The 26,681-nt window shown below is 35.9% G+C and overlaps 1 protein-coding gene across 1 annotated transcript in view; it reads right to left on the reverse strand.

Moving 5' to 3' along the window:
- Nucleotides 1-25,466, reverse strand: part of PLAC8 (placenta associated 8) — a 28,419-nt gene extending 2,953 nt beyond the window's left edge. Inside the window, exons 1-3 of the mRNA XM_051966631.1 lie at nt 25,260-25,466; nt 6,915-7,047; nt 1,365-1,489 (exon numbers count right to left, since the gene is read on the reverse strand). Of these exons, the coding sequence (XP_051822591.1) occupies nt 1,365-1,489; nt 6,915-7,029 (240 nt within the window). The 5' untranslated portion in view covers nt 7,030-7,047; nt 25,260-25,466. The remainder of the gene's footprint in view (nt 1-1,364; nt 1,490-6,914; nt 7,048-25,259) is intronic.
- Nucleotides 25,467-26,681: the final 1,215 nt, after the last annotated feature.

Here is a 26,681-nt window from a genome sequence, read left to right on the forward strand (position 1 = left end):
AGATAGCCAAGAGCAAGGAACAAGCAGGTAAATTTGGAGGAGGAGGAGTTGGGGAGTACAGAACAAAGAGCAGAGCAGGGTAAATGCCATCATGGATTTGGGCTTCATATGACTAGTGGGAAGTTTGGTCATGGGGGCTAACAATGATTCCCCCCACATACTTTTCTTCTTTCATGGAACTAAGTGCTTATTGTTTGGGTCCAGGTGCAAGATAGCTGCCCAGGCTTTGGGATGACAAAACAGACATCCTTGAAAGATAGCTCAGTAAAACAAAGATATCAGGCCCAACCTCCCTTTCTTTCACACACATCCTCAAGGCTGGGCCACATCACTCCCAGTAGCTACATTCCCCGAAGGTGATTACATCATTCCCAGGGTCTGATCGGCTGGGATTTCTTGAAAAAGATTGGGATCCCGACTCCTCTTGGGGTTTCCACTATTTCATTCCCAAGATCAGGTAGTTATTCCAACAGTCCTAAAGGATCTTCCACATCAATGCGATTAGGAAGACTCCAATATTTCAAAGACCCATCATTTTGACCCATGGATAGAGATCCATATAATTGAGTGTGTGGTCTTTAGCAGCTGTATCCACACTGGTTCAGGGATGGCAGACAGAGCGGAAATCATAGAAGCCACACTTGGGCCTTTCCAGCTTCTGCTGACACTGTCTGCCAAAATCCCCGGTCACTTCCCCAGCAAAGACTTGGGGGCAAGTACATGAACGGTGTCAATGACCATAGAACAAACACCTCAAGTGTTTATTTGTACCAGTGTTGCCTAGGGTACGGCTACCACAATAGCTGAAATATAATGGACATTTTATGTACAAATAGGATGCAAAGAGTAAATGCAGGGATTGTTAAAATACATCCGAAGGCATTCTGTTATGTCCTAGAGCCAGGGGATTCTTAACCCAAGATCCATGAACTTGGTTGTTTTTAAACTGGAAAACAACATAATTGCTTTCTTTGAATCTTATATATTTGATACATTTAAAGACATTCTGAGAAGAGGGTAAATTGCCAAAGGAACCCATGAAAAACAACCTAAGAATCCTTGCCCTAAAAGAATTTCAGTGAGTAAAGCAGAGACAGCCCTAGTTCTCTTCCCCACCCCATGGTGCATTTTAATTCTTTTATTCAGACAAGAAATGAAGAGTGAGGCAACATTGCTGGACAGCCAGTGAGTTGCAAATAATTTAGGATCTCCCCCACTCGGTCAACTTTTATCAATCAATATTTAAGTCCCTATTATGTTCCTGGTACAGGAGTAAAAGCACAATTTCTAATAATATGAACACGTAACATCCGTTTGTATAGCAGCCTGTCAGGGGTCACCATTTAGCTGAGGAGCTGACTCACAGGGATGCCGTATCTGGTCCGGTAGAGGGTCCTCATGGCCACGCTTGTTCCACACAAACAGCATTCGTTCATGTCAGAAGCCACTTGGCAAGACAGGCAGACAGTACAGAAGATCCCACAGAGGCCTTAGGGAAGAAACCACAGGCAAGAGTTATCTTATTAAATCTTGAATTCTCCAAGGCTCCCTTAAAGAGAAACTGTTATACCCAGTGTATTTGGGGTGAGGGGGAGGGATAAAATACATCATAACACACAAAATAGCCATTATTCTGACAGTGATAAAGCATTCTATGCTCTCCTTATTTCCCTAGCTTGTTCTTATATGCCATTTAGCATGTACAAACTTTCATAAGATCTGCATGAATAATAATATGTTGAGCTCCCATACTGGTCCAACATGGCTTATGAAAAACCTGAGTATGGTCTCTAATTAATATTATTTCTTATGCATATATAGGTGATTAATTATAGATCCATGGATTTGGCACATTTGTTGTATAAAAATAAGGTAACAAAGGTGATGGTAAATTTTTTTTTTAAATTGTAGTATTTTTAATACACATTCCTTTATGACTCATATTTGCAGAGAAAAATCAGAGCAAAAGGAAAACAACATAGGAGAGATTTAAAAAACAGAAAAAAGTGAACATAGCATGTGTTGATTTACATTCAGTCTCCTTAATTCTTTTTCTGGATGCAGATGGCATTTTCTGTCCAATCTATTGGGATTGCTTTGGATCACTTAAACCACTGAGAAGAACCAAGCCTTTCATAGTTGATCACATATTCCTGCTATTATTATGTATATTACATTCCTGGTTCTGTTTGTTTCCCCCAGCATCAGTTTGTGTAAATCTTTCCAAGCCTTTCTATAATCAGGTTTGTTCACCTTTTTTTATAGAACGATAATATCCCATTCATACACTACAGCTTGTTTAGCCAGTCCTCAACTGATGGGCATCCACTCCTTTTCCAGTTCTTTACTACATAAAAACAGATTCTACAAACATTTTTGCACATGTATGTGCTTTTCCCTCTTTTATGATTTCCTTGTGATACAGACCCAGTAATGGCACTGCTGGGTCAAAGGGCATGCACAGTTTGATAGCCCTTTTGGACAAATTGCTCTCCAGAATGGTTGGATGTATTCACAATTCCACCAACAATGCATCAGTGTCCCAGTTTCCCGCATCCCCTCCAACATTTATCATTATCTTTTCCTGTCATTTTAGCCAATCTGACAGGTGTGTAGTGGTATCTCAGAGTTGTCTTAATTTGCATTTTTCTGATCAATAATGATTTAGAGCATCTTTTCATATACTAACAATGGTTTCAGTTTCTTCATCTGAAAATTGTCTGTTCATATCCTTTGACCATTTATCAATTGGGGAATGACTTGATTTCTTATAAATTTAACAATTCTTTATATATTTTAGAAATGAGACCTTTATCAGAAATACTGGCTGTAAAGATTTTTTCCCACCTTTGTACTTCCTTTTTAATCTTGTTTCTATTGGTTTTATTTGTGCAAAACCTTTTTAATTTAATGTATTTAGTCATCCATTTTGACCTTTCATAATGTTCTCTAGTTCTTCTTTGGTTATAAATTTCTCCCTTCTTCAAAGATCTGAAGGTAAATTATCCCTTGTTCTCCTAATTTGTTTATGGTATCATCCTTTATCCCCAAAGCATGTATCTATTTTGACCTTATTTTGGTATGGGGTGTGAGATGTAGGTCTATGCTGAATTTCTGACATATTATTTTCCAGTTTTTCCAGAAATTTTTGTCAAGAGTGAGTTCTTATTCTAGAAGCTGGAGTTTGGGGATTTATCAAATACTAGATTGCCATAGGCCTTGATTATTGATGGTGGTAAATTCTTAATGAAGCTGTGTCATTTCTAAAGAATAGAGTGATTCAGGCAGATTGAGAAAATTTAGAGAAGGAATAAGGAAGGACAGAATAAAATTGAAAACCAAAAACAAACCAGCAGTCCTCATAAGGCAGATTTCTGCAAGTCTAAAGAATTAAGTGAATTAGATGATTAAATCTCTATTTACTCTATATTCTATATTAATCAGCTAGTGATTTTATAAGGGTGATTAGCAGTAATTATTAATATATCAGTATATCTACAATCATTATACACTTAGTCAATCAAGTTAACTAAATAAATCAATATACATTTAGTCAATCAATATATCTGTTATCAGTATACTTGCGCTTAATCAATTAACATATTACTTATCACTGTATATTAATCAAAAAATCTTTTATGAAAGGCCTCGAACTGTATATTATATAATCAGAAAGTCATTTACCAAAAGTTTGCTTACTTAATCATAGAAAGCTAACTAGAAAACCTCCCTCTTCTCTTCCTGTGAGCAGGGGGACTAAGTTCAGTATGACAGATGTGGCTTAATTACACAGAAAATCCCCCAGCCATTCTATTGCCCCTCTGCCATTAGCTTTTTATTGGCCAACGAGGAAATGACTATGAGCTTTGGCCAAAGAGTGACCATGGTTGCCTGGCTGCAGCACATGCAGATATTTTGACATCTGTTCATCAGCCCAATCCCATGAGTCTGCTCCTCCATTTTGGAAGGACCTCTTAGAAGGTCAAAAGAGGTCTCTTAAGGTCAGTTTGCAAGTCTGTCAGCTAATGGGATTCTATATTTTGTGTAGGTCCTTCTGGAAGGTCAAGGGCAAGATTTATCCATCAATTAGACTGTATTTTTGATCTGTTCCTTTGTACTGTCTGGGTAGCAAGTACTATAAAAGTAAGGTCCTGAGGGTAAGGAGGTTAATCTCTAATTGTGAGGAAGGTCTAAGGACCCATTCATTAAATGGGGCCAAGTCCCTAAATGGTTAATTAGCTTGAAGTTCTGCCTCAGTGATTTTTCTTGCAAATTGGATGTTTTAGCTTCTATGTGGTGAATGGATAGAATGTCAGTCCTGGAAAATTCATCTTCCTAAGTTCAAATGTGGCTCAGATACTTACTAGCTGGGTGACCCTGGGCCAGTTTCCTGTCTCAGTTTCCTGATTTGTAAAATGGGCTACAGAAAGAAAAAGCAAACCATTCCAGGATCTTTGCCAAGAAAACCCCAAATGGGGTCATGAAACGTTAAACACAACTAAAATTTGACTAAACTCCCCTCCCTGCCCAATTAAAGAAATTGAGTCCCATTTCCCAGTATCACATACAAGTAAATTGCCTCCTAATAATGGAGACAGTCCACTGATAGAAACCAAAGAATGCTGACTAAGAGGAGCTCTAATTTTTTATTCACCCAGTTGTCCCAAGTTCCAGGGCTTCAAATCAAAAAATAAATCTTACAAGCAGCCAAAAAGGTGAGATTTACATATCAACATTGTGATAGGAGCAATATCTTAAATCTTCCCGGTATAGCTGGTTTTTCCTTTAAATGTTTTGAGAAAAACCTTGAGATTTGGTTGTTTTAGGGGACTAAAGGCTGAAACCATTGGATGCTGTTTCTTCATCATCAAGAGTACAAAGCATCCACAATGAGCTTTGATACTTGGCTAGGGAATTAAGACTGAAGCTTTCTTTGCTTAGCTAAATCACCTTAAGGGCTTCTCAATGCTTATCCTTGTTGAAAGATTTTTCATGATACAAATAAATGAATCTCCTTTTGCTAACTGTTGAATGACCCATGAATGTTTCATTTTGTTCCAAAATCAATCTAAAAAAGTACACATTTACATCATGTAGAATAATTTAAAAATACAATGGGGGATTGGAATGTGACATATGAAAAACAAGAGAAATCTACTGCCCCCTAAAATATATGTATATAGATAGATAGATAGATATAGATATAAATATATAAATATAAATACACACATATTTTATTATTTTTTTTGGCACATCAAAATTCCGAAAGGAGACAGTACCATTACCAAGGAATTGATACTTCAACCAGATAATCTTGAATACAACTAGAAAGTAAAGAATGACTCAAGGTTCCAGCTTGATAAATCTGCTGTAGCTTCTAAACCACACTTAATATGAGTGTCATTGAAAAAACAAACAACGATGTAAAATGAGGATCAAAATTAAAAAGCTAAAAATTTGTGGGAGAGATCATTGGAAAAGGAAATAGCCGTTGGATTTGAATCTGCTCTTAAAAATAGTTAGCATTTATATATTGCTTTGTTGTTGAGTTATTTTGGTTGTGTCTAACTCTCCACATGACTTCATTTGGGGTTTTCTTGAAAACCATACTAGAGTGGTTTGCCATTTCCTTCATTTTAAATAAAGGTTAATCAGATCAGGTGGCAGAGTTATTTGGACCATGCCAGAAGGATAAACAAAAACAAATATAATGCAATTAAATAGGTTAGGGAATTTGCCCACTTTATACGATAGTAGAAGAGATTCAAGGCTTTTGACAGTTTTCTGACATTTCTCCTACACTATAGTATCATTATAAAGTAACATGGTTGATTTCTGTGTAGGGATTTGATATGCATTTAGAAGTAAATAGAGCAACCTAGTTCTTCCTCGCATATGACTTTCCATATCTTCTCCCTCTGACCTTAGGTTAGGCAAACTGTGGCAGGAATGCCTTCCCTACTCCCGTCTCCAAGAATTCTCCTACCTTTTTTAAAATGCCATCTCTTACTTGAGACCTTTTCAAATGTCTTTTTATTTAAATTAATGAAGTCAATTAATTAAATTAATTTTAATTGATTAATCCAAAATTACTTTTCATTTAAGTAGCAAATGTTACATGTATTTGTATGTACATGTTGTTTTCCCCTGGTAGACAGTTAATTTAAATTTTTGATGTTTTATGTCCAGAAGCTAGCACCATTCCTGACACATGATGGGTATTTTTAAAATGCTTGTTTATTGATTGACAATATTCTATTTAATAAAAATGAAAGAAAATAAATTTTAGATCTAATTATGAACTATATACTTACTTATCAGTGATAAGTGATCGATTGTTCCCTCAACTTTTAAATATATTCCAGTATAATCTGGGGCTCAAGGTTATTTGCATAAAATTCTCCTCTTTGGTAGAGAATGATGCTTCAATGCATTTTGTTTCTTTATGTGAGAATCAGTGAGAACTTGGAAGAGAGCCTAGTTAACATTTTCCATCAATAAGAAGAATCTTATGCAAATAATCTTTTTTTTTTTTTAATTAAAGCTTTTTATTTCAAACCTTGTGTTCCAATTTTCCTCCTTCCCCCGGTTCCTCCCTTAAATGGCAGGCATATGTTAAACATGGTAGAAATGTATGTTAAATCCAATATATGCATACATATTTACACAGTTGTTTTTTCATGCAAATAATCTTGAGCCACACGTAAGATTCCTCACTGACAAGTACAAAGATGGTGTATCAATCCTTTGGTGACCATTATTAGATGCTTTTAAAAAAGACAGCATCACATTGACTAGGAATGGATATATGTCATTTGGAACATGCTCTATAGAGACAGAAGAATGAGAAAAGATGATTGGAAATTTGATTTTAAATCAGTCACGTTCAATATTAACTCAGCCTAAGGACTCACAGACTCCACAGTCACTGCAACAGTCTAGAAGACCCGTCTGCCAGTTGGAGCTCTGAGGATAGATACCCCCCCTCTGGGGCTGAGTCATGATGACCACTGGCGGTGTTTGTTGCATTGTTGAGACGTCTAGAGCCTGAAAAGAAAAGAGAGAAATGATGTGTCTTCAGATAACTCAAGGTTATTGATGGCCTTGGCCACTAGGTCCTCTGGATCAAGCTGCTTCTCAGTGTATGTGAACGAGATGAGGTGAGATCTTCCAAGGCAGTTGTGAAAATTCAAAGTTTGAGTAGACCTGAAGGACTTTGAGTCAAGGTCATACCTAAGTCCCCTTCCTGCTATCCTCCTATGACACCCCTTTCTCCCATTTCAGCCAAATATGGGCAACTATGTACTTATTGGTCAAGTTCAATTTCTTGAGTAGTTCCCGCATTTCGAATGTGAGACCCTCAGCCAATGAGGAGGAGGGTCAGTGGTGGGAGGGGGCATTTGCATTAGGGATTAAAAGTGCTGACCCTGCCCCTAAAGGTGCTTCCTCCCTTCCATTGTCTGCTGATGGGTGGGATGCGAGAATGTATAATGAACTTTGCTTTGCTTCTAGAGATCTCTCCAACTTTTTTTTATTAAATGGCGACCCCTCACCACTTCTGAACCACACATAGGGGATAATGAAAGAAGCATCTTTGGAAAACTTTAGTCTTTCTTAGCTATAGAAAATGATAATTAGTAATAATAATAATAATAAATTGAGGGTCAGTAGGGTGCTACATCATTGCTGTAAAATAGAAGGCATCGACAAAACATTTTTAAAGTAATAAAAATTAAATGGGAATAATATTGGTACTAGCTAGCTCATGAAGTTGTTTGCATGTTTTCATTTGTTCATTCACTTAGTCAATCAGTTAGCTCAGACCTATGCGATTGTTGGGAAAGGAAACTCCTCATTAGCAAACTTTTTCTACCAATATAGACCAGGCTGTGCTATGAAATTTATAGTCAGGGAGTTCCCTAGGGGGATTAAGTTTCTTATGAAATTCAACATGTCAAAAGAGAATTTATCATCTTTTCCTCATTCTTTTTTTACATCCAGTTCTTTTTTTTTTTTTTTAATAAATAATACACTTTCCTTATTTCTATCTCAGGTACCCCCATTCCTCCAGTCTATCAGGATAATCTCAGCTTCATCCGGGACTCCTCACTCTCACTCCACCAATTGCTAAGTTTGGTTGCTTAAATATCCACAGGATATCTCAAAATCTTGACCCACACAGAATACTACCCAAATTCAAGCCCCTTCATCACTTCTTACTTAGACTATTGTAATAGTCTCCTAATTGTTCTTGCCTCAAGTCTCACCTCTCCCAGTCTATCATCTATATAGCTGCCAAAATGATTTTCCTTAAGTATAGCTCTAACCCTATTATTTAAAAAACAAAAACAAAAAATTCCAGTGCCTTCCCATTGTTTCTAGAATAAAAGATAAATTCCTTTGTTTAGCTTAAAAATGTTTCTCCAGTTATTGGGCATTCATTTTTTTCTTCCCCTACTTCCTCCTTACACAATAAAGGAAGGAAAAAAAAAGAAGAAAGGAAAAGGAAGGAAGGAAGAAAAAAAAAGAAAAAAAGAAAGAACATTTTTAATATATATATATATATATATCTCAATTCATCATCTTCCTGTCACGAAGTGGGCAGTTCTTTGGAATCATTGTTGATCATTCAGTTAGTAAATATCCTTAAGTCTTGCCAAATTGGTCGATTTTATAATATTGATATTTTATTATAAATTGTTCTAGTTTTGCTCACCTCATTTTGTGTTAAGTAGTTACATGTACATGTCTCTTTGAAATCACTTTTCCCCTTAATTTCTTTTAGCACAATAATACTCCAACATGTTCATGCACGATAATTTGTTTAGCCATTCCCCAATGGGAACTCCTTCACCCCTCATTTCCAGAGGTTTGTGTGACCATGAAAGGAGTTGTGATAAATATTTTGTACATGTAAGATCATCTCTTTCTTTGATCTCTTTAATCTGTAAATCTAGCAGTGATATAGGTTGAAGGGCATGCAGAATTTAGTAATTTGGGGGGCATAGTCACAAAATGCTTTCCAGAATGGCTGGACCCATTCACAAAGCCTTGCTTTCCTACAGGCTTGCCAACATTTGTCATTTTTTTCTTTCATCATCTTTGCCAATCTGATGGGTGTGAGATAGAATCTCAGAATGAGGTTTGCATTTTTTATTTTTAAGGCATTTATATTTAAGGCATTTTTTTTGTGTGTGTGGATATAAATAGCCTGAGTTTCTTCCTTTTAAAATTGCCTGTTCATATCCTTAAAGTATTTATCAATTGAGAAAAGTTCTTATTATTATACATTCAAATTAGTTCTTTATATATTTTAGAAATGAGAATTTTATCAGAGAAACAAGTTTCAAAGTTTCTTCCTGGTTGTTTCCCTACTCATCTTAGTCATATAAGGTTTTGGTTTTGTTTTTTACCAAACTAATTATTTATTTTTGAAAACTTTTTTATTTTCTTTTATTTTCTCGTTATACATGTGTGTTTATTTTAAAACAACACACACACCTTTTTAATGAATCATGTTGGGAGAGAAAAATAAGAATAAAAGGGAAAAACCATGGGGGGAGGGGGGACATAAGAAACAGGAAAAAAACTGACCATAGCAGGTATTGATTTATATTCAGTCTCCAGTAAGTTTTGTTTTTGCAAAAAGTTTGATTTTATTTTATGCAATCAAAATTATTGATTTTATCTTCTCTGATGCCATCTCTCGTTTGATCATGAATCTACTCTCTACCCAAAGATCCCATTCATGATTTCTTACTCATTTCTCTAATTTATTTATTACGTGAACTTTTATATCTAGGTCATATGTCTATTTAGAGCTTCTTTTGTATAAATTTTATAGGTGTAACCTATATAGGTAGAGGTATAAACTAAATGTCTTTTGTGCAGTTTTCCAATTTCTCCAGAAATTTTTTTATCAAATTGGTTTATTTCTATGAAACAATAGCTTATAGTTGCATTCACAGAGTTCCTATGTGAGCTGTAGTGGGTAGACTCCCAAGTGTTTTACACATTCTGTATTATTTTTATTTTTTTGCTTTGTAATTGAGTTTAGTTGCCTTTGGTATTCTAAGAGAAAATGAAAAGACATTTGTCACCCCTACTCTTCCATCCCTTTGTGGCTCCTATTCAAGTTCCACACTAAGCTTCCTGGAAGGGGAGGAGAGGAAAGGAGAATATCACAGAAACTCCCTGGCCAGGTACGCCCTAAGAGTGTGTGAGTGTGGAGTGAGGGACAGTTCACTTTGTAATCTGAGGGATTCCTGGTGAGGTCCCAAGGCATATTCCTCGAGTGTTCTGTGGTTATTTTAAATAAAATTTCATTTTCTATCTCTTCTTCCTGGGTTATATTGGTCTTATTCTTCAAAGCTGATAATTTGTATGGATTTATTTTATATCCTTCAAGTTTATTGAAGTTATTTCTTCTCCAAGTATTCTATCATACCATATGCAATTATTTTGTTTTATTTCATTGCTGCCTATTTCTGCAATTTCTTTTTTCTGTTTTGATGGCATAGCCAACATTTCTAGCACTGTGTCAAATAGAAGTGGTGACAATGAATATCCTTGTTTCATCTCTAGTTTTAATGAAAAGGATTCGAGTATATAATGCTTCCTCTTCTTTTAGATATATATTATATAGCGCATAAAAAAAGGTACATTTATCTTTGTTTTCTAGTGGATGTGTGTGTGTGTGCATGTGTGTGTTTTAACAAAAATGGTTGTAGTTTAAGGCTAATTCTGCATCTATCAATATATGATTTCTTTTTTTAATATTAACATGGTTAAGTTTATAGTTTTAAATATATTAAACTAACTTTGCATTTCTGATATAAACCCAACCTGGTAATAGCATATAATTGTAGCCTTTTTGCTAATATTAAAATTTTTATCAATATTGGTCTTTGGTTTTCTTTTTTCTGTTTTTTCTCTCCCTAGTTTAGATATCAAGACTATATTTGTGTCATAGAAGGACTTTGAGAGAATCCATCTCTTGCTATATTTACCACAGTTTATGCTGTATTGGGCTGAATTATTTTTTGAAAATTTGATAGTGAATTCACTTTTGAATCCATCTGGTCCTGGTTTTGCTCCTCATTCCCTTTTGGCAGTTCATTTATAGCTAACTCAGTTTCTTTTTCTGAAGTTATTTAACTTTATAAAGCCCTTTGCATCCTTGCCCCAATATGTCTTTATATCCCTTTTGTACATTATTCCCCTTTCTTCACTCTAGTCCAGCCAAACTGGCCTTCTTTCTATTTCTCACATCTAACATTTTCATCTCTGCCCCTTTGCACTGGCTATTCTCCAAGGCTGGGATGAACCCCTTTTCACTCCCACCTCATAGAATTTCTCTCTTTTTTCAAGACTTACATTCTACAATAAAGCCTTTTTTGATCTTAATTTCAAATCTTCCCTCCCTAACTACCTCATTTTTTATTTTGTGTATATTTATATGTGCTTCTTGTTACCTTTTAGATATAAGCTCCTTGAGAGCAGGAATTCTTTCTTTCTCCCTCCCTCTCTCACTCCCTCTTTTTTTTCTGAAGTGATTTCTTCCCCAGTTCATTTTATAGATCAGGAAACTGAGGCAATGAGGGTTAAGTGACTTGCACAGGGTCACACAGATAGTAAATGTCTGAGGCAGGATTTGGACTCAGGAAAATGAGTCTTCCTGATTCCCAGCCCATAACTCTATCCCCTACACCCCCTAACTCCATCATATCACACCTAAAGTGTGACATAAACAGAAGCTGGCACGGTTACCATCCTTGTTTCAATGCAGAACAAAACCTAAGATATTTCTGATGAAGAAATGGTATTTACTAAACTGTTACCATAGCACAAAAAAAATGAATTGGAGAGCCTTGAATGTCACCATGTATTCTCTGTGTCTCCATCCTTCTCCCTCCTTGTTCCCCTCCCCAGATTCCCCACCACAAAGGCTGTGGAGATAAATGAGCCATTTTTATAACTACCCTGTGATATGTGCCTTTAGGTTTTATGGAAATAGTTTTCCTATAAAATAATAAATCAAGGAAAATAAGGACAGCAACAAGTCAAGTCAGCAAATACTGAAAAGGTGTTATACTTTGGTAGGCAATGGTCTGTTCACTAAATTAGTTTCCTTTTAATGGATCATTTTGACTTTTACATATGCAATGTGGGGAGCTAGCGAGAGAACACCTTCACATATCAGAACTCAGATACTAGAGGGAGATCATGGCTTTAACTGACCGCTGTGCCCTTCTAATAAACTGGACAAGTCTCATTTCGTGTGGAATTGATGAGGTTTAGACTTAGGGCACCCAAAGGAAATTAGGATTTCTGGTGATCAGGGAGTTAAATGATAAGGTCTAGTGGCAGCTTTGGGGTTCAGGGAATCAAATCTAAACCTCATGATTATCACAATTTCTGACAGATGCTTAATGAATGCTAACTAGTTGATGAACTCATTTTCCTTATCTGTAAAATGGGGATAATAATATTTGTATTACCTACCTAACAAAGATGCTGTGGGGAAAGTGACCATATAAATATGAGTTATCATCTCAAAGGATTATGGCAAATCTCTTTTCTTGGAAAGCAGAAGTTTACAGAAGCAGAATGGTTTTTTAGGTGGAATTCTACTGAAATTGAAGTCAGGAAGAGCCTAGGCAATATAGACTCTGGATCTCAGTTTCTTCATCAATAAAATGGGGATGTTGGAGTAGACAAATTCTAAGGTCTCTTGATAATTTAAGGGAATGGCATTTACTTTTCAATATTATCATTGATAATAACTGTTGAGTCCTGGATAATAAGCCATAGCCACTCTCACTTCCTTGCCATTAGGACTGGGAAAATTTAGTTTAGAAAAGAGCCCAGGAAACCTTTGAAGCTCTGAGACTCCTTTACATCCATTGTGTCATAAACAATCCAGGTGCATTGTGTCAATCCTCATTAGGATAATTTCCTCCTCCGTTTGAGTATTCCCCTTATCTCCCTATCTCCTGTCCTTGACCTTCTTATCTAGACCCCTACCCTTCAGGATTGTTATGATCCTTTTCTGGAATTATGGCTTGTTCATCCTCCCAGTGTCCTTGCTCTCCTTTATCTGCTTTTGTTTCTCCTAAAGTTAACAGCTCGTAGGATAAAATTGTATATTCAGGTTATGTATTCTGTTTGCAAACCCTAGTTAGCTAAAACCCTATATAAGCTCTCTGCCTCTGTTTATCTGCTCCAACGAATGCTTTGGATTGTAATCCCATTTGGTCAGCTAGCTTAAGCTCTTCACATTAAAAATTAAAAAACAATCTTTACTTGCCTCAGTCTCTCTGGTATTACATAACATTTCAAGAAATGTTTCAAGAAACATTTAAAGAAAATTTGGGTGAAAGTACTCTGTGTATGTGTTTTATAGATTCAAAACACAAAAATCAATGATTCATGGTCACAGTGCTGATGGAAAAAGGAGATAGCAGATGGTAAGAATAAGTACTAAAACAGAAAAAACCAAACCAAACCAAAAAACCTTATTCTTGAAGTATTTAGGGTTCTTTAAAACCATTTTTCTTTGAAGTTTTGAGTTCAAAATTCTTTCTCCTTCCTCTCTTCTCTCCCTTGGACAGTAAGCATGTTCAATTATGAAAACATTTTCATAATTATTATTTTGTACAAGAAGACTCAAATAATAGAAAAAAATGAAAAAAAGTTAAAAATAGTTTGCTTCAGTCTATATTCAGTCAATATCAGTTTTTTCTCTGGAGTTTGATGATATACTTCATCATTAGTCTGCAGGGATTATCTTGGGTCTTTGCTGAGAGTAGCTGTCATTTTCAATTTACAAAGAATTTACAATTCTTCATCAAAGATGTGCACAATGTTCTCCTGGTTCTATTCACTTCACTATACATCAGTTCTTAGCCACAACAAAAAGAACTGCTGTAATGATTTTTGTACAAATAGGTCTTTTTTTCTTTTTTCTTTTTTATTATCTTTGGGATATAGACCTAGCAATGGTACTCCCAGTTCAAAGGGTATGCAGTTTTATAGCCCTTTGGGCAGTGTTCCAAATTATTCTCCAGAATGATTAGATCAATTCACAATTCCATGAACAGTTCATTAATTTATGGTTCTTAAAAGGCAATAGAATAAAGATTTAGTCATGCAGTCCCTAGTTTCATCTTGATAAAAAGCAACCACACCCTTTTTTAAGAACTTCAAACCCATTTTCCCTAATCAAAAGTACAGGGAAATGAAAGGGAAAAAAAGTTCAATTTCTATTACTCACACTCATTAAGATGAAGTTAGGAAGACTTAAACACACCCTTTCTTCTCAAATAAATAGGAGTTACCTTTGCAAATCTTCCTTTCTTCCTAGAGCTCTTATTTTTAGATTCAAGTTAAATTAAATGGACTAGCATTCACTCATACAAAAAAAAAAAAAAAAAACATCAGGGCTTAGTAAAAATAAATAACAAGTAACAATAACTCACCTTTACCGAGCAACTTAGGATTAAAACAATAATAATAGCTAGTATTTCTATAACCTCTAAGGTTATATAGCACTTTATAAAGATTGTTTCATTTATTTTCACAACAACCCCTGAGATAGGTGTTATTATTTTCCCCATTTTTACAGATGGAGAAACTGAGGCTGAGGAGCCAAAATCCCCATAACTAGCAAATATTAGGGGAAATATTTGAACTCAGTGTCTTTCTGACTCAAGTTCAGCATTCTATATCCACAATATCCATCAGTTAATCAGTAAACATTTATTTAGTACCTACTATGTGTCAGGCTAAGTTAGCTGACTTAGTTATTATAAAAGAAAAAGAACATTACCCCCCTCTATTATTAAATGATTTGAGTCCCACCTTAAATACTTGATACAGAGGTATCTAAGGGATATCTCTAGGGGAGTCACTTTGCTTTTCTCAATTTCGGTTTACCTATCTGTAAAATGATAATAGAGTTGTGAAAATCAAATAAGATGATATTTGTAAAGCACTTTGCAAACCTTAAAAAGTTATTGTTATTATTATAATGACCAAATTTGACCCAAAAGATGAATGGAGACAATATACTTTCTTTTGTTGCGGAAGTAAAGAAGTATCAATATGAAATATTTTATATATACACATGTATATATACATATTATATGTTATCAGATGTGGTTGATTTTGCTAAATTGCTTTTTTCCTTTTTTATTTTTAAACAAATTGATTAAAAAGTATGTCTTGCTGCTGGGGGAGGAATATATTTGTAAATTAGGATGATGTTAAACAAAAACATTAAGAAAAATCAGATTTCTTTTTTCTTTTCTTTTTTCTTTTTTATTATCTTTGGGATATAGACCTAGCAATGGTACTCCCAGTTCAAAGGGTATGCAGTTTTATAGCCCTTTGGGCAGTGTTCCAAATTATTCTCCAGAATGATTAGATCAATTCACAATTCCATGAACAGTTCATTAATTTATGGTTCTTAAAAGGCAATAGAATAAAGATTTAGTCATGCAGTCCCTAGTTTCATCTTGATAAAAAGCAACCACACCCTTTTTTAAGAACTTCAAACCCATTTTCCCTAATCAAAAGTACAGGGAAATGAAAGGGAAAAAAAGTTCAATTTCTATTACTCACACTCATTAAGATGAAGTTAGGAAGACTTAAACACACCCTTTCTTCTCAAATAAATAGGAGTTACCTTTGCAAATCTTCCTTTCTTCCTAGAGCTCTTGTTTTTAGATTCAAGTTAAATTAAATGGACTAGCATTCACTCATACAAAAAAAAAAAAAAAACATCAGGGCTTAGTAAAAATAAATAACAAGTAACAATAACTCACCTTTACCGAGCAATTTAGGATTAAAACAATAATAATAGCTAGTATTTCTATAACCTCTAAGGTTATATAGCACTTTATAAAGATTGTTTCATTTGATTTTCACAACAACCCCTGAGATAGGTGTTATTATTTTCCCCATTTTTACAGATGGAGAAACTGAGGCTGAGGAGCCAAAATCCCCATAACTAGCAAATATTAGGGGAAATATTTGAACTCAGTGTCTTTCTGACTCAAGTTCAGCATTCTATATCCACAATATCCATCAGTTAATCAGTAAACATTTATTTAGTACCTACTATGTGTCAGGCTAAGTTAGCTGACTTAGTTATTATAAAAGAAAAAGAACATTACCCCCCTCTATTATTAAATGATTTGAGTCCCACCTTAAATACTTGATACAGAGGTATCTAAGGGATATCTCTAGGGGAGTCACTTTGCTTTTCTCAATTTCGGTTTACCTATCTGTAAAATGATAATAGAGTTGTGAAAATCAAATAAGATGATATTTGTAAAGCACTTTGCAAACCTTAAAAAGTTATTGTTATTATTATAATGACCAAATTTGACCCAAAAGATGAATGGAGACAATATACTTTCTTTTGTTGCGGAAGTAAAGAAGTATCAATATGAAATATTTTATATATACATATGTATATATACATATTATATGTTATCAGATGTGGTTGATTTTGCTAAATTGCTTTTTTCCTTTTTTATTTTTAAACAAATTGATTAAAAAGTATGTCTTGCTGCTGGGGGAGGAATATATTTGTAAATTAGGATGATGTTAAACAAAAACATTAAGAAAAATCAGATTTCTTTTTTCTTTTCTTTTTCTTTTTTTTTCTTTGTTTAAAGAAAACTCAGCCTAGAAATCTGGCTATTCCTAAAGTTCTTGAGTTCAGGGTCCTGGGCTAGCTCCATCAGGACCTGAAGGGAGATGGTGGTCCAGCTGGTGGTGGTTTGCCTAGTCTGCCCCGTGATGCTTCAGCTGGACTGGGTGCCCGCTGGATGGGTAGCCGCTGGTTGGCAGTTAGTGGACATGATTGGGCCCTTTTCCATAGTATTCGCTCCCCTGGATGATGGCTGTTAGAGTTTGGAGGTCTGGTGGGGTTGCCCACCACCCCCAGGACTCCTTGCTTGGTTCTCCTGTCTCTGATTAATTCACTGCACCAGTGTTTGGCACCTGGTAGATATTTAATAGGCACTCAGACACGAACTAGCTGAGTGACCCGGTCATTTTGTGGAGGTTCAGAAAGGAGACCCCAAAAGGTTGGAGTCTCAGACTGGCGACATGAGGTGTCTCAAAAGAATCTGCAGGCTAGAACCCATCTCCAACTCAAGGGACAAAATAAAGTGTAATTGTAAAGCCAATTCAAACGGGCTAAGTTCCAAAAGGATTTAGCAAAGAATCAAGGGCAAGAAGACAAATTTATAGGAAAAGTTAGAGAGATGAGAGCTTCTCGTTATTCATTTGCTAATTTTATGGCTTATGGGTTTGAGGAGTGGTCTATTCACTATTATTTCAGGAAGCTGGTTATCACTGACCAGCAGATTATCTATATTACAGTTATCAATGTTTGTAAGACTAATCTAAGGCCAGAGGACATTAGTCATTGACAGACAGAATGTCAGTGGACTTTAGGATTACTGCTATATTTCCCTAACATCTAGGGAAAGAAATATATGCTATATGATTATATTTCTTTTTTTTAATCAAAAAATCTTTTTTTTGTTAAAGATTTTTATTTTCAAAACTTATGCAAAATAATTTTCAACATTCATCCTTGCAAAATCTTGTGTTCCAGATTTTTCCCTTTCCTTCCCTACATCCCTCCCTTAGATGGCAAGTTATCCAATATATGTTAAACATGTGCAATTTTTCTATATATATTTCCACAGTTATCATCCTGCCAAGAAAAATATGATTGTATTTCTAAGTCCGGAATCATTGACAGACATTATTAGATCTATAGCACCTAAGGTCAACGGACCTTAGGATTACTGCTTTATTTCCCCTAGAAGCTGTACCATATCAACTTCATCCTGTTCACTTCAGTTTTCTCATCTGTAAAACGTAGAAGGTTTCCCAAGAAAACCCCAAATAGGGTCAGGAAGAGTTGGATTTGCCTGAAACAACTGAACAACAGGCACTTAATAAATGCTAGTTAATAGATTGACTGAGGGTAAATACAAGAAAGTTGTAGCATATTGCTAATGATGGTCTGTGGATGTGATTAGCAAGAATTACATATGAGATGTGGTAAGAATGGACACCTTAAGTTTTATACTGCTCCTTGGGAAATCTAACATGAGAGGGAAGGTAAGGAATAAGCATTTACAGAGCACCTATTCTGCACCAGGCACTATGCTAAGTTCTTCACAAATATCTCATTTGATCTTCACAAGGTAAGTGCTATTTTTATCCTTATTTTACAACCGAGGAAACTGAGGCAGGCAGCAATCTAAATGACTTCTCCAAAGTCAAACAGCTAGTAAGTGTCTGAGACAAGACCTAGAAAAAGTTCTCTACTCTGTTGAATAAATTCCTTGTGGAAAATCTTTGGAAGAAGAGGGAGAAAAATCCATTAGGATTAGTAATTATATGTATATATGTATATGTATATATGTATATATATAAATGTTAATATACATATCAATATTTATACACTACCTACTCTGCTGGGCACTATACCTATCATGTGCTAGGTACTGTGCTAAGTACATTACTTATTGTCTTTTTTGATCCTCCCAACAACAATGGGAAGTAGGTGCTATTATCATTTTATCCCCATTTTACAGTTGAGGAAATTGAGGCAGATAAAAGTGATTTGTTCAAGGTCACACAGCTAGTAAAAGTTTAAGCTATCGAGCTGCCTCCTGACACTTACTCTATCAAGCTTCCCAAATCCCTCAACTCTAAAAACCTAGAAAAGAAAATGATAAAATGCACCGAGATGGAAATGACCTCCTATGTATACTCATTCAGTCATCTTTACTACTTTTAGTCTCAATAACAAGTCTTAGTTGGTTTGTGACCCAAGAATTTGCTTCTAGGTTCAAATCTGACCTCAGACACCACTTACTGTGTGACCCTGGGCAAATCATTTAACCCTGTTTGCCTCAGTTTTCTCATCTGTAAAATGAACTGGAGAAAGAAATGGCAAACCACTCCAGTATCTTTACCAAGAAAACCCCAAATAAGATCACAAAGAGTCAGGATTGAAAATGAACAACAATCGATTGAGGGTTAAGGAGTTGAAGTCTTTGTTCTAAAAGACATTTTTTTGGTAAAGGGAATTAAGGAGAGAATCTCGTTGTTGTGTCTGTTGATGGGCTCTGCCCCCACCTCACTGTTACCATCTCTGTGGCTGGCTGGTTCCCTCTTCCTCAAGGACGCCTTTTCTGTCCTCCCTTTTCTCTCCTGCTGGCTCTGAGCTAAGAAAGTTCTTGGATTAGATGGGGAAGATTTATAAGCTTCTCTATCTAAGGACCTGAGCCTGCCAGGATAGTGTCTTTTTGTCTTTGGTCCTGCTGGACTTGACTCTCAGGTCACCATTTTATGGGCCAAGTTGGAAGGTCTTGGATTCAAATCACAACTATCTATGTCACCAGACATGTTCATGACTTTGGGCAAATTAGTCTCTCTGGACTTCAGTTAGTTACCTCTTAACCAGTAAAACAACAATGACACTTATTGAGTGTTTGCTATATGCAAGGAACTATGAACTCCAAGAAAAGGATGAAAAACTGCTCCTTCCCCAAGGAAGATGCTTTTTGAGAGGGATATATCATTAAATGGGTAAATGTGTACATATATGGCAATTTGAGAAGGAAGAAAAGACAGCAATAAGCAGTGGACAAGGAAAGGTTTATCATGGCAGGTGGCTTGTGAGTTGACTTGGAAGGAGGCTTGGGATTCTAAGAGGTAGAAATGGAGATTAAAATTTATTCTAGATTTGAGATGAGGAGCGAATCCACTGGGAATTCAGGGCAGAAAGACAAGATGGTTCCATCTAGAAGTTTGGGAGTTATCAACATGGAGATGAGAATTGAAATCACAGGAAATGACTAGGATACCAAGAAATAAGGAGAGAGAGAGAGAGCAAAATTAAAAGTTCCACATCACCTTATCAGGACATGAAGACCTAAAAAGGAAGGATAAAAAGGATTGGTCAATTAGGAGAATCAAGCTGAGGGATCACTGAAACCCAGGAAAGACCCAATCATGGTCCAGGAGGACTGTCAAATGTTGCAAGAGGCTCAAGATAGATGAAGACAGAGAAGTCACTGAATTTACAAGTAAGAAACACTTGGAGGGAGCAGTTTCAGCTGAGTGGTGAACTAAAAAGTAAATCAAGAGTGACAGAAGAGACAGAGAGTCAAGGAAGTAGAAGGCTTTTGTTTGGTTGTTAGGAAAATGAAATACAGCACAATAGCCTGAGAGGATTGGCAGGGCCAAGTGAAGGGGTTTTGTTTGTTTTTAAAGAATGGGGAACATTTGAGTATGTTTGAAGGGAACAAGAAAGGAACCAGGTGACAGAGAAATGCTGAAGGTTGTTGAGTGAGAGGAGATGACTGAGGAGGTGAGGAGATGAAGGGGATGTGATCAGGAACACAAGTCGAGAGGAGGACCGACTTCATCAGAGACTGGACAAAAGGAGACATCATGGAAGGAAAACACAACAAAGCATCGTGAATAGGTTTCATGATCTGGGTCACCTGAGACTAATGTGTGACTTTTCTTAAGACATTTTGCCTCAGTTCCCTCTAGTGTAAAATGAGCAGGTTGAACTAGATGGCTTCCGGGGTCCCTTTTCTCATTATTGCTAGTCTACATACCCTTGCAGTGTCTGTTCCACATACCTGGAGCAGACATACATATTTCCTCCTCATTTCTTCCTTTTAGGCTGCCTTCAAAAAAGCTCAAGCACCCCCTTCTTTTTTAAAAAAAAATTTACATCTTTCCTCCCCAATTACACATAAAGACAAATTTTTTTTTTTGGCAAGATTATTGCGGTTAAGTGACTTGCCTAAGATCACACGGCTGACAAATGTTAATTGTCAGAGTACACATTGAACTCAGGTCTTTCTGTCGCTAAGGCTGGTGCTCTATCCAATGTGCCATCTAGCTTCCCCTAAAGACAATTTTCAACATTCATTTTTTGGAAAGATTTGGAGTTTCAACATTTTTTCCCTTCCTTTCTCTCTTCCCCATTCCTCAAGATGGCAAGCCATCATGGCAAACGTATTTATGCATTAATTACATTGTGAAAAAAGAAATGGAACAAAAGGAAAAAATCATGAAAAAAAAAAAACAAAACAGGTGAAAATAGTAGGTTTTGATTTGCCTTCAGACCCCATCAGTTCTTTCTCTAACTGTGGATAGTATTTTCCATCATTGGTTTTTTGGAATTATTGCTTCCTTTCCTGTTCTTCTCCCCAATACTAATGTCCTTTCCAGACAAAATTACCTTGTATTTATTTTGTTATACTGAGAATGTCCTGCTTATAGGTATTCAAAAAAGCAGCGTGGGTGAGCAGGGGAAGAGGAAGATGAGCAAAACAGAAGTAAAATAGGACATTCGTCCTCTGTGTGAATGAGGACAAAAGGACTCATACGGGCAGCTTGAAGCGGGAGAAGACTGTTGGAAGGTGCATTAGTGAGTCAATAAAGGGGGGAAGGTTTGCCGCAGGAAAGGCCAGTCGGTCAGTCAATCAGTCGGTCAGTGGGTCTTTACTGAGTTCTTATAGGTGTCAGGCTGCCCAATGGGATCAAAGAACGCAGGTTCCTCAGGCATCCGCTGACAAAGGCTAAGGTTCAGATATGGTGTGAGTGCAAATAAGGTGGGTGGGGAGTGACCCAGGGCTTGGGTTGGGCAGTACAGGATTGTTGATAAGACTCTACGTCAAGAGATTCCAGAGCAGAGGTCAGAGAATAATTGGACTGGTTGGACACACAAACAACATACACATACACACACACCTTTATATGTATAGGACATACATGTTACATATACACATCATATATAAACATGTATATGAATATATGCACATACATGTAGGTATATATAACGTGTGTGTGTGTGTTGTATACACCTATATATTTATCTGTTTTTTTTGTTGTTGTTGTTCTTGGTACTCCAAAAAGACCAATGACATCAGGAAAGTGCTATATTGACACACTTATTGACACTCATTATTGACACTTATATACACATACATACACACATATTCATATATACTTAATTTCTTGTTATTCTAAATGTGAAAAACACAAATCTACATGATTCTCTCACATATAAAGAGGAACAGAAAAAGAGGATTGTATGTGGAACTGTGAATAACTAATCTGTTGTTCCTTTGTTTTAATGGTGTACAACTCTTTGTGACCCCATTTAGTGTTTTCTTGGCAAAGACACTTGGAATGGTTTGGTATTTCCTTTTTTAGCTCATTTTAGAGATGAGGAACTAAATTACACAGCTAGTGAGTATTGGAGGCCAGATATGAATTCAGGATTATGAGTTAGGATTCCTGACTCCAGGTCTGGCATTCTAGCCACAGTGGAATAATAATAATAATAATAATAACAATAATAATAATATCAAGATTGCATTTTAAGGTTTGCAAAGCAATTTACTTATATTATACAGGGTATCCCAAAAGTTTCAGTTTATTTAAAGCTTAAAGGGTAGTTTAAATAAAATTTAAATTTATTCAAAATTTGGGACACCAAATAAATATTAAGAATACATATTGGGGCAGCTAGGTGGTGCAGTGGATAGAGCACCAGCCCTGAAGGCAGGAGGACCTGAGTTCAAATTTGACCTCAGACACTTAACACTTCCTAGCTGTGTGAACCTGGGAAAGTCACTTGACCCCAATTGCCTCAGCAAAAATACAAACAAAAAGGAATATAAATTAATACAACTTCTTGGAGGTCAGGAATTATTTTCCCCATTGTAACTGACATTTGTGGAACATTTTAACTGTTTTCAAAGTGCTAATCATACATTATCTCATCCAATTCTTACAGTCACTGTTGGAAGGCATTATTATTATTCCCATTGAATAGATAAATATAGTGAGACTCAACAGAGAGGGAGATGACTGCTGAAAAGTGTCCTTTACTGTAAGATGGTGTTAGAGGTAGTGAAGACTATAGATCCCAGTTCAAGAGCAAGCCCTGGGATTCCGGCTCTGTGAAGGAACAGAAAGCCTGGTCTAGTTCAGCAGCCATGGGGGCTGACCTATCTGCAGGCCAGCAGCTAGACTGCTTCCTCATAGGAAATGGCCTTTCAGTTGGACTTTCTCTGTGACTGAGGGCAAGGAGCTGATTCCTCTCCGGGAAGTAAAAGGCTTGTAACTGGATGGTTTCTAATGACCCTTCCCCTTCCATATCTAAGACCCTATGGTTAAGTTCACAAAATTCTCAAGAATCTGGTCAGAATTCAAATTTCGACTCTCTAACTTCAAATCTAGCTCCTTCTGCAAACATCAATTTAATGAATAAAAATTCCCTACCAAAACTCTCCTTGAAATCTCATTTTTCTAAACAAAGTGCCTTTTTGCTTCCTTGAAAGAAGTGTTCCTTTTACTGCTTTCCATTTGAGAGGATGTGAAAGGAGAGAGTGTTGGAGATCCATTCATCTGTGATCTTTGGAAAGCTTCAGGAAGTTCAGAATGAGCCTCTTCTTAACTGTAAGCCAGATAAAGCCCACAGGATATCCCCATCCATTTCCACCCGCTGGAGAAACTACCCAAAATGACCCAGACTTCAAGTAACTGGGGAGATGCTTTGGGGCAAATTTTAAAGCATGATACAATTAGGCTGTTAAATCAGTAGGTCAGTAAATATTTATTAAGTGTCAGACACAGTGCTAAATAAACCCTGAGAGGTCTCGAAGGGATATAAGGAAAGGTAGAAAAATAATCCCTACTCTCAAGGAGCTCATAGGTAATGAGAGTGACATCATATAAATTGTTGTTCAGTCCTGTCTGACTCTTTGTGACCCCATTTGGGGTTTTCTTGGCAAAGATATTATAGAGGTTTGTCATTTTCCTCTTCAGCTCATTTTACAGATGAGGAAACTGAGGCAGGCAGAGTTGAGTTGCTGAGGGTCACCCAAAGAAGCTGAGGCTAAATTTGAATTTAGTAAAATAAGCCAGCCTGACTCTAGGCCTGGTTTTTCAATTACCTAGCTACCCATAAATCAATACAAACAATTACTGGGTAAAATGTAGACAATTAACAAAGAGTTAGTGTCTCAGCTGAAAGTTAACTCCCATCTTTTACTTGCTTATTTTATTTTTCAATTATTTTCATATTCCAGAGTTAGACCTCCCCTTATTTAATGCTTCCTACCTCATGGATCTGAATTTATAGCCGGGGTATCTCATTTTCTCTCCTTTGCAGACCTAGCATATGAGTTAAGAAGAATAGTGCTTGGATTTTTCTTACTGATGTCACTCATACTCCCTCATTTTGGTTTTTGATGGATAAAATTTCTCATTCCAATGCTGTCATCTCACATAGTAGGCATTCTCCCACAAATAAGAATTAGGCAAGGCAAGAAACATTCTAAATACTAGAAAATGACACCCAGAAACCAAGCTGGAAAGCAGTAAATGACAATGATCCATGATGTTTCCAAAAATACTCAAAAAAAACCCCAAAACTTTCCCACCTCCAGAGATATTTTATTTTTAATAGTTTTTTGTAATATAGCTATTGTGAAAATAGGTTTTACATGATCTTACATATATAATTTATATATTGCTTGCTGTCAGTGGGTGGGAGAGGAGTAGAAGAGAGGGAAAGAATTTGGAATTCAAAATTTAAAAAAAAAGAATGTTTAAAATAAAATAATAAACTTTTAAAACAATAATAATAACAAGAAAGCAACAAATTGTCCCATCCAAAGATGAAAAGAGTGAAACCTCAAACCACAGAGATGTCACATCTTCTTTTCAATTTTAAAAAATAATTTGTGCAGATGAAATGTGAGAATATATCTTAAGACACACCAGGACCCTTAATAAATTTTTGTGAAAAAAATTAAATCAGGCAGTCATACTTAAATATGAATACACTTGGGAACAAATAGTGATACCTAAGAAATAAAATCTGTAATTATTACCAATTAAACAATTCAAGGCTTTAGACTTGAACAGAAAGAGTCCCCCCTTTTCATTTGAACAACAGAATATAAGGTATTGCCTGCCCATCCGAAAAAGTCTTTTTTTAATATTATCTTAAGAAACAATTAATCAACAATTGTTTCCCAAATGCCTTCTATATACTAGGCACATACAAAGTCAAGTGCTTGAGAAAGATAATGTTAACGAAAAATAATGCTTTTTGTGTTGAGAGATAATAATCATAATAAAAAGCACTTATTTATTGTTTATTTTACCAAATAAATACTCACAGTCCAAAGCCAGTTGCAGAGTTGGAGAGCGAGATCTTCTCTGCTGGGTGTTCACAACAGAAGTGAAACCTAGGTAAAGCAGGGGGAAAGTACAAATGTACTACAGTAATTAAGTGGAACAAAGGATAAGCTCAGAGGCACTCGAGTTTTAGAGTGTGTTTAGTGGCCAATGAAAAAAAAAGTGAAAAAACAGTCTTCTAGAAGAGGTGTATTTACACATTTTGAGCCTACCTAAGATTTTCCTAGAAGTGGTCAGAGAAAAGAGAAGTATATTTGCATCATAATTTGTATCTCACAACTGATAGGTTTTATCTAAATATTTCTACTTCCCCAATATCTGCATAGCAAATAGGTTACCTTGGGGCTATAGAAAAACTGAGAATTATATCAGTATGTTTTGCCACATATCAAGCCAGTGTCACTTAATTTTTTTTAGTGTATACAAATGCCATCATATTCTAGATGAGGCGAAAATATCCTGAAGCAAAGGGAGAAATCAGTTACATGGCAGACTGAAGGATCACATCCTTGTCTATATGATCAAAAAAAAAAAAAAACAAACCCTCCCTGAGCCTCAGTTTCTCCCCCTGTAAAATTAGGATTTTAATTCTATGCCTGAAAGTTTTGCAAGTTCTAGATGTATGAATTGCACATATTTAAATTCTATCAGATTGCTTACTGTATTGGGGAGGGGGAAAGATAAGGAAGGGAGAAAAATGTGAAACACAAAAGTCTTTTTTTTTTTTTTTAATTAAAGCCTTTTGTTTTCAAAACATATACATGGATAATTTTTCAACAATGACCCTTGCAAAATCTTGTTTTTCAATTTTTTCCCCTCCATCCCCCTACTTCCTCCCCTAAATGTCAAGTAATCCAATATATGTTAAACATGTTAAAAAATATATGTTTAAATCCAATATATGTACACATATTTATATAATTATCATGGAACACAGAGTCTAACAAAAATGAATGTGGAAAACTATTTTTACATATATTTGGAAAAATAAAATAATACTCAATTTTTTTTAAAAAAAGAAAACCATAACAAAAAATAAAAATAATAATTTTTTTAAAAGTTCTAGGTCCATGATCCTCTGATTCCTCATGTGATATGATTGGAAGATAAATCTAGAAAAGGAGGAAAGGAAGGTTTGTTTTGGGTTTTTTTTCAAAAGCTGTCTGACAATTCTGCTTTGGGTTCTGGAGACAGAGCCCAACCCAGAAGCAAATTCTCTACACTGGAGCTGTAAAAGAACACACATTTGTGGAGTGAATTGTACCCTCTGCCAAAGCCTTCAGCTATCTGTGATAGCCTTCGAGTCCAGCAGCTCTCAAGAGATTCCCCTATTTCCTTCATGCTTTCCAGAAGTACACCATTGCTGTGGGAGAGCCTTTGGTTGGGAGTGGGAGTGAGAACGT

The sequence above is a fragment of the Antechinus flavipes genome, chromosome 6, assembly GCF_016432865.1.
Source record: "Antechinus flavipes isolate AdamAnt ecotype Samford, QLD, Australia chromosome 6, AdamAnt_v2, whole genome shotgun sequence".
Classification (NCBI taxonomy): Eukaryota; Metazoa; Chordata; class Mammalia; order Dasyuromorphia; family Dasyuridae; genus Antechinus; species Antechinus flavipes.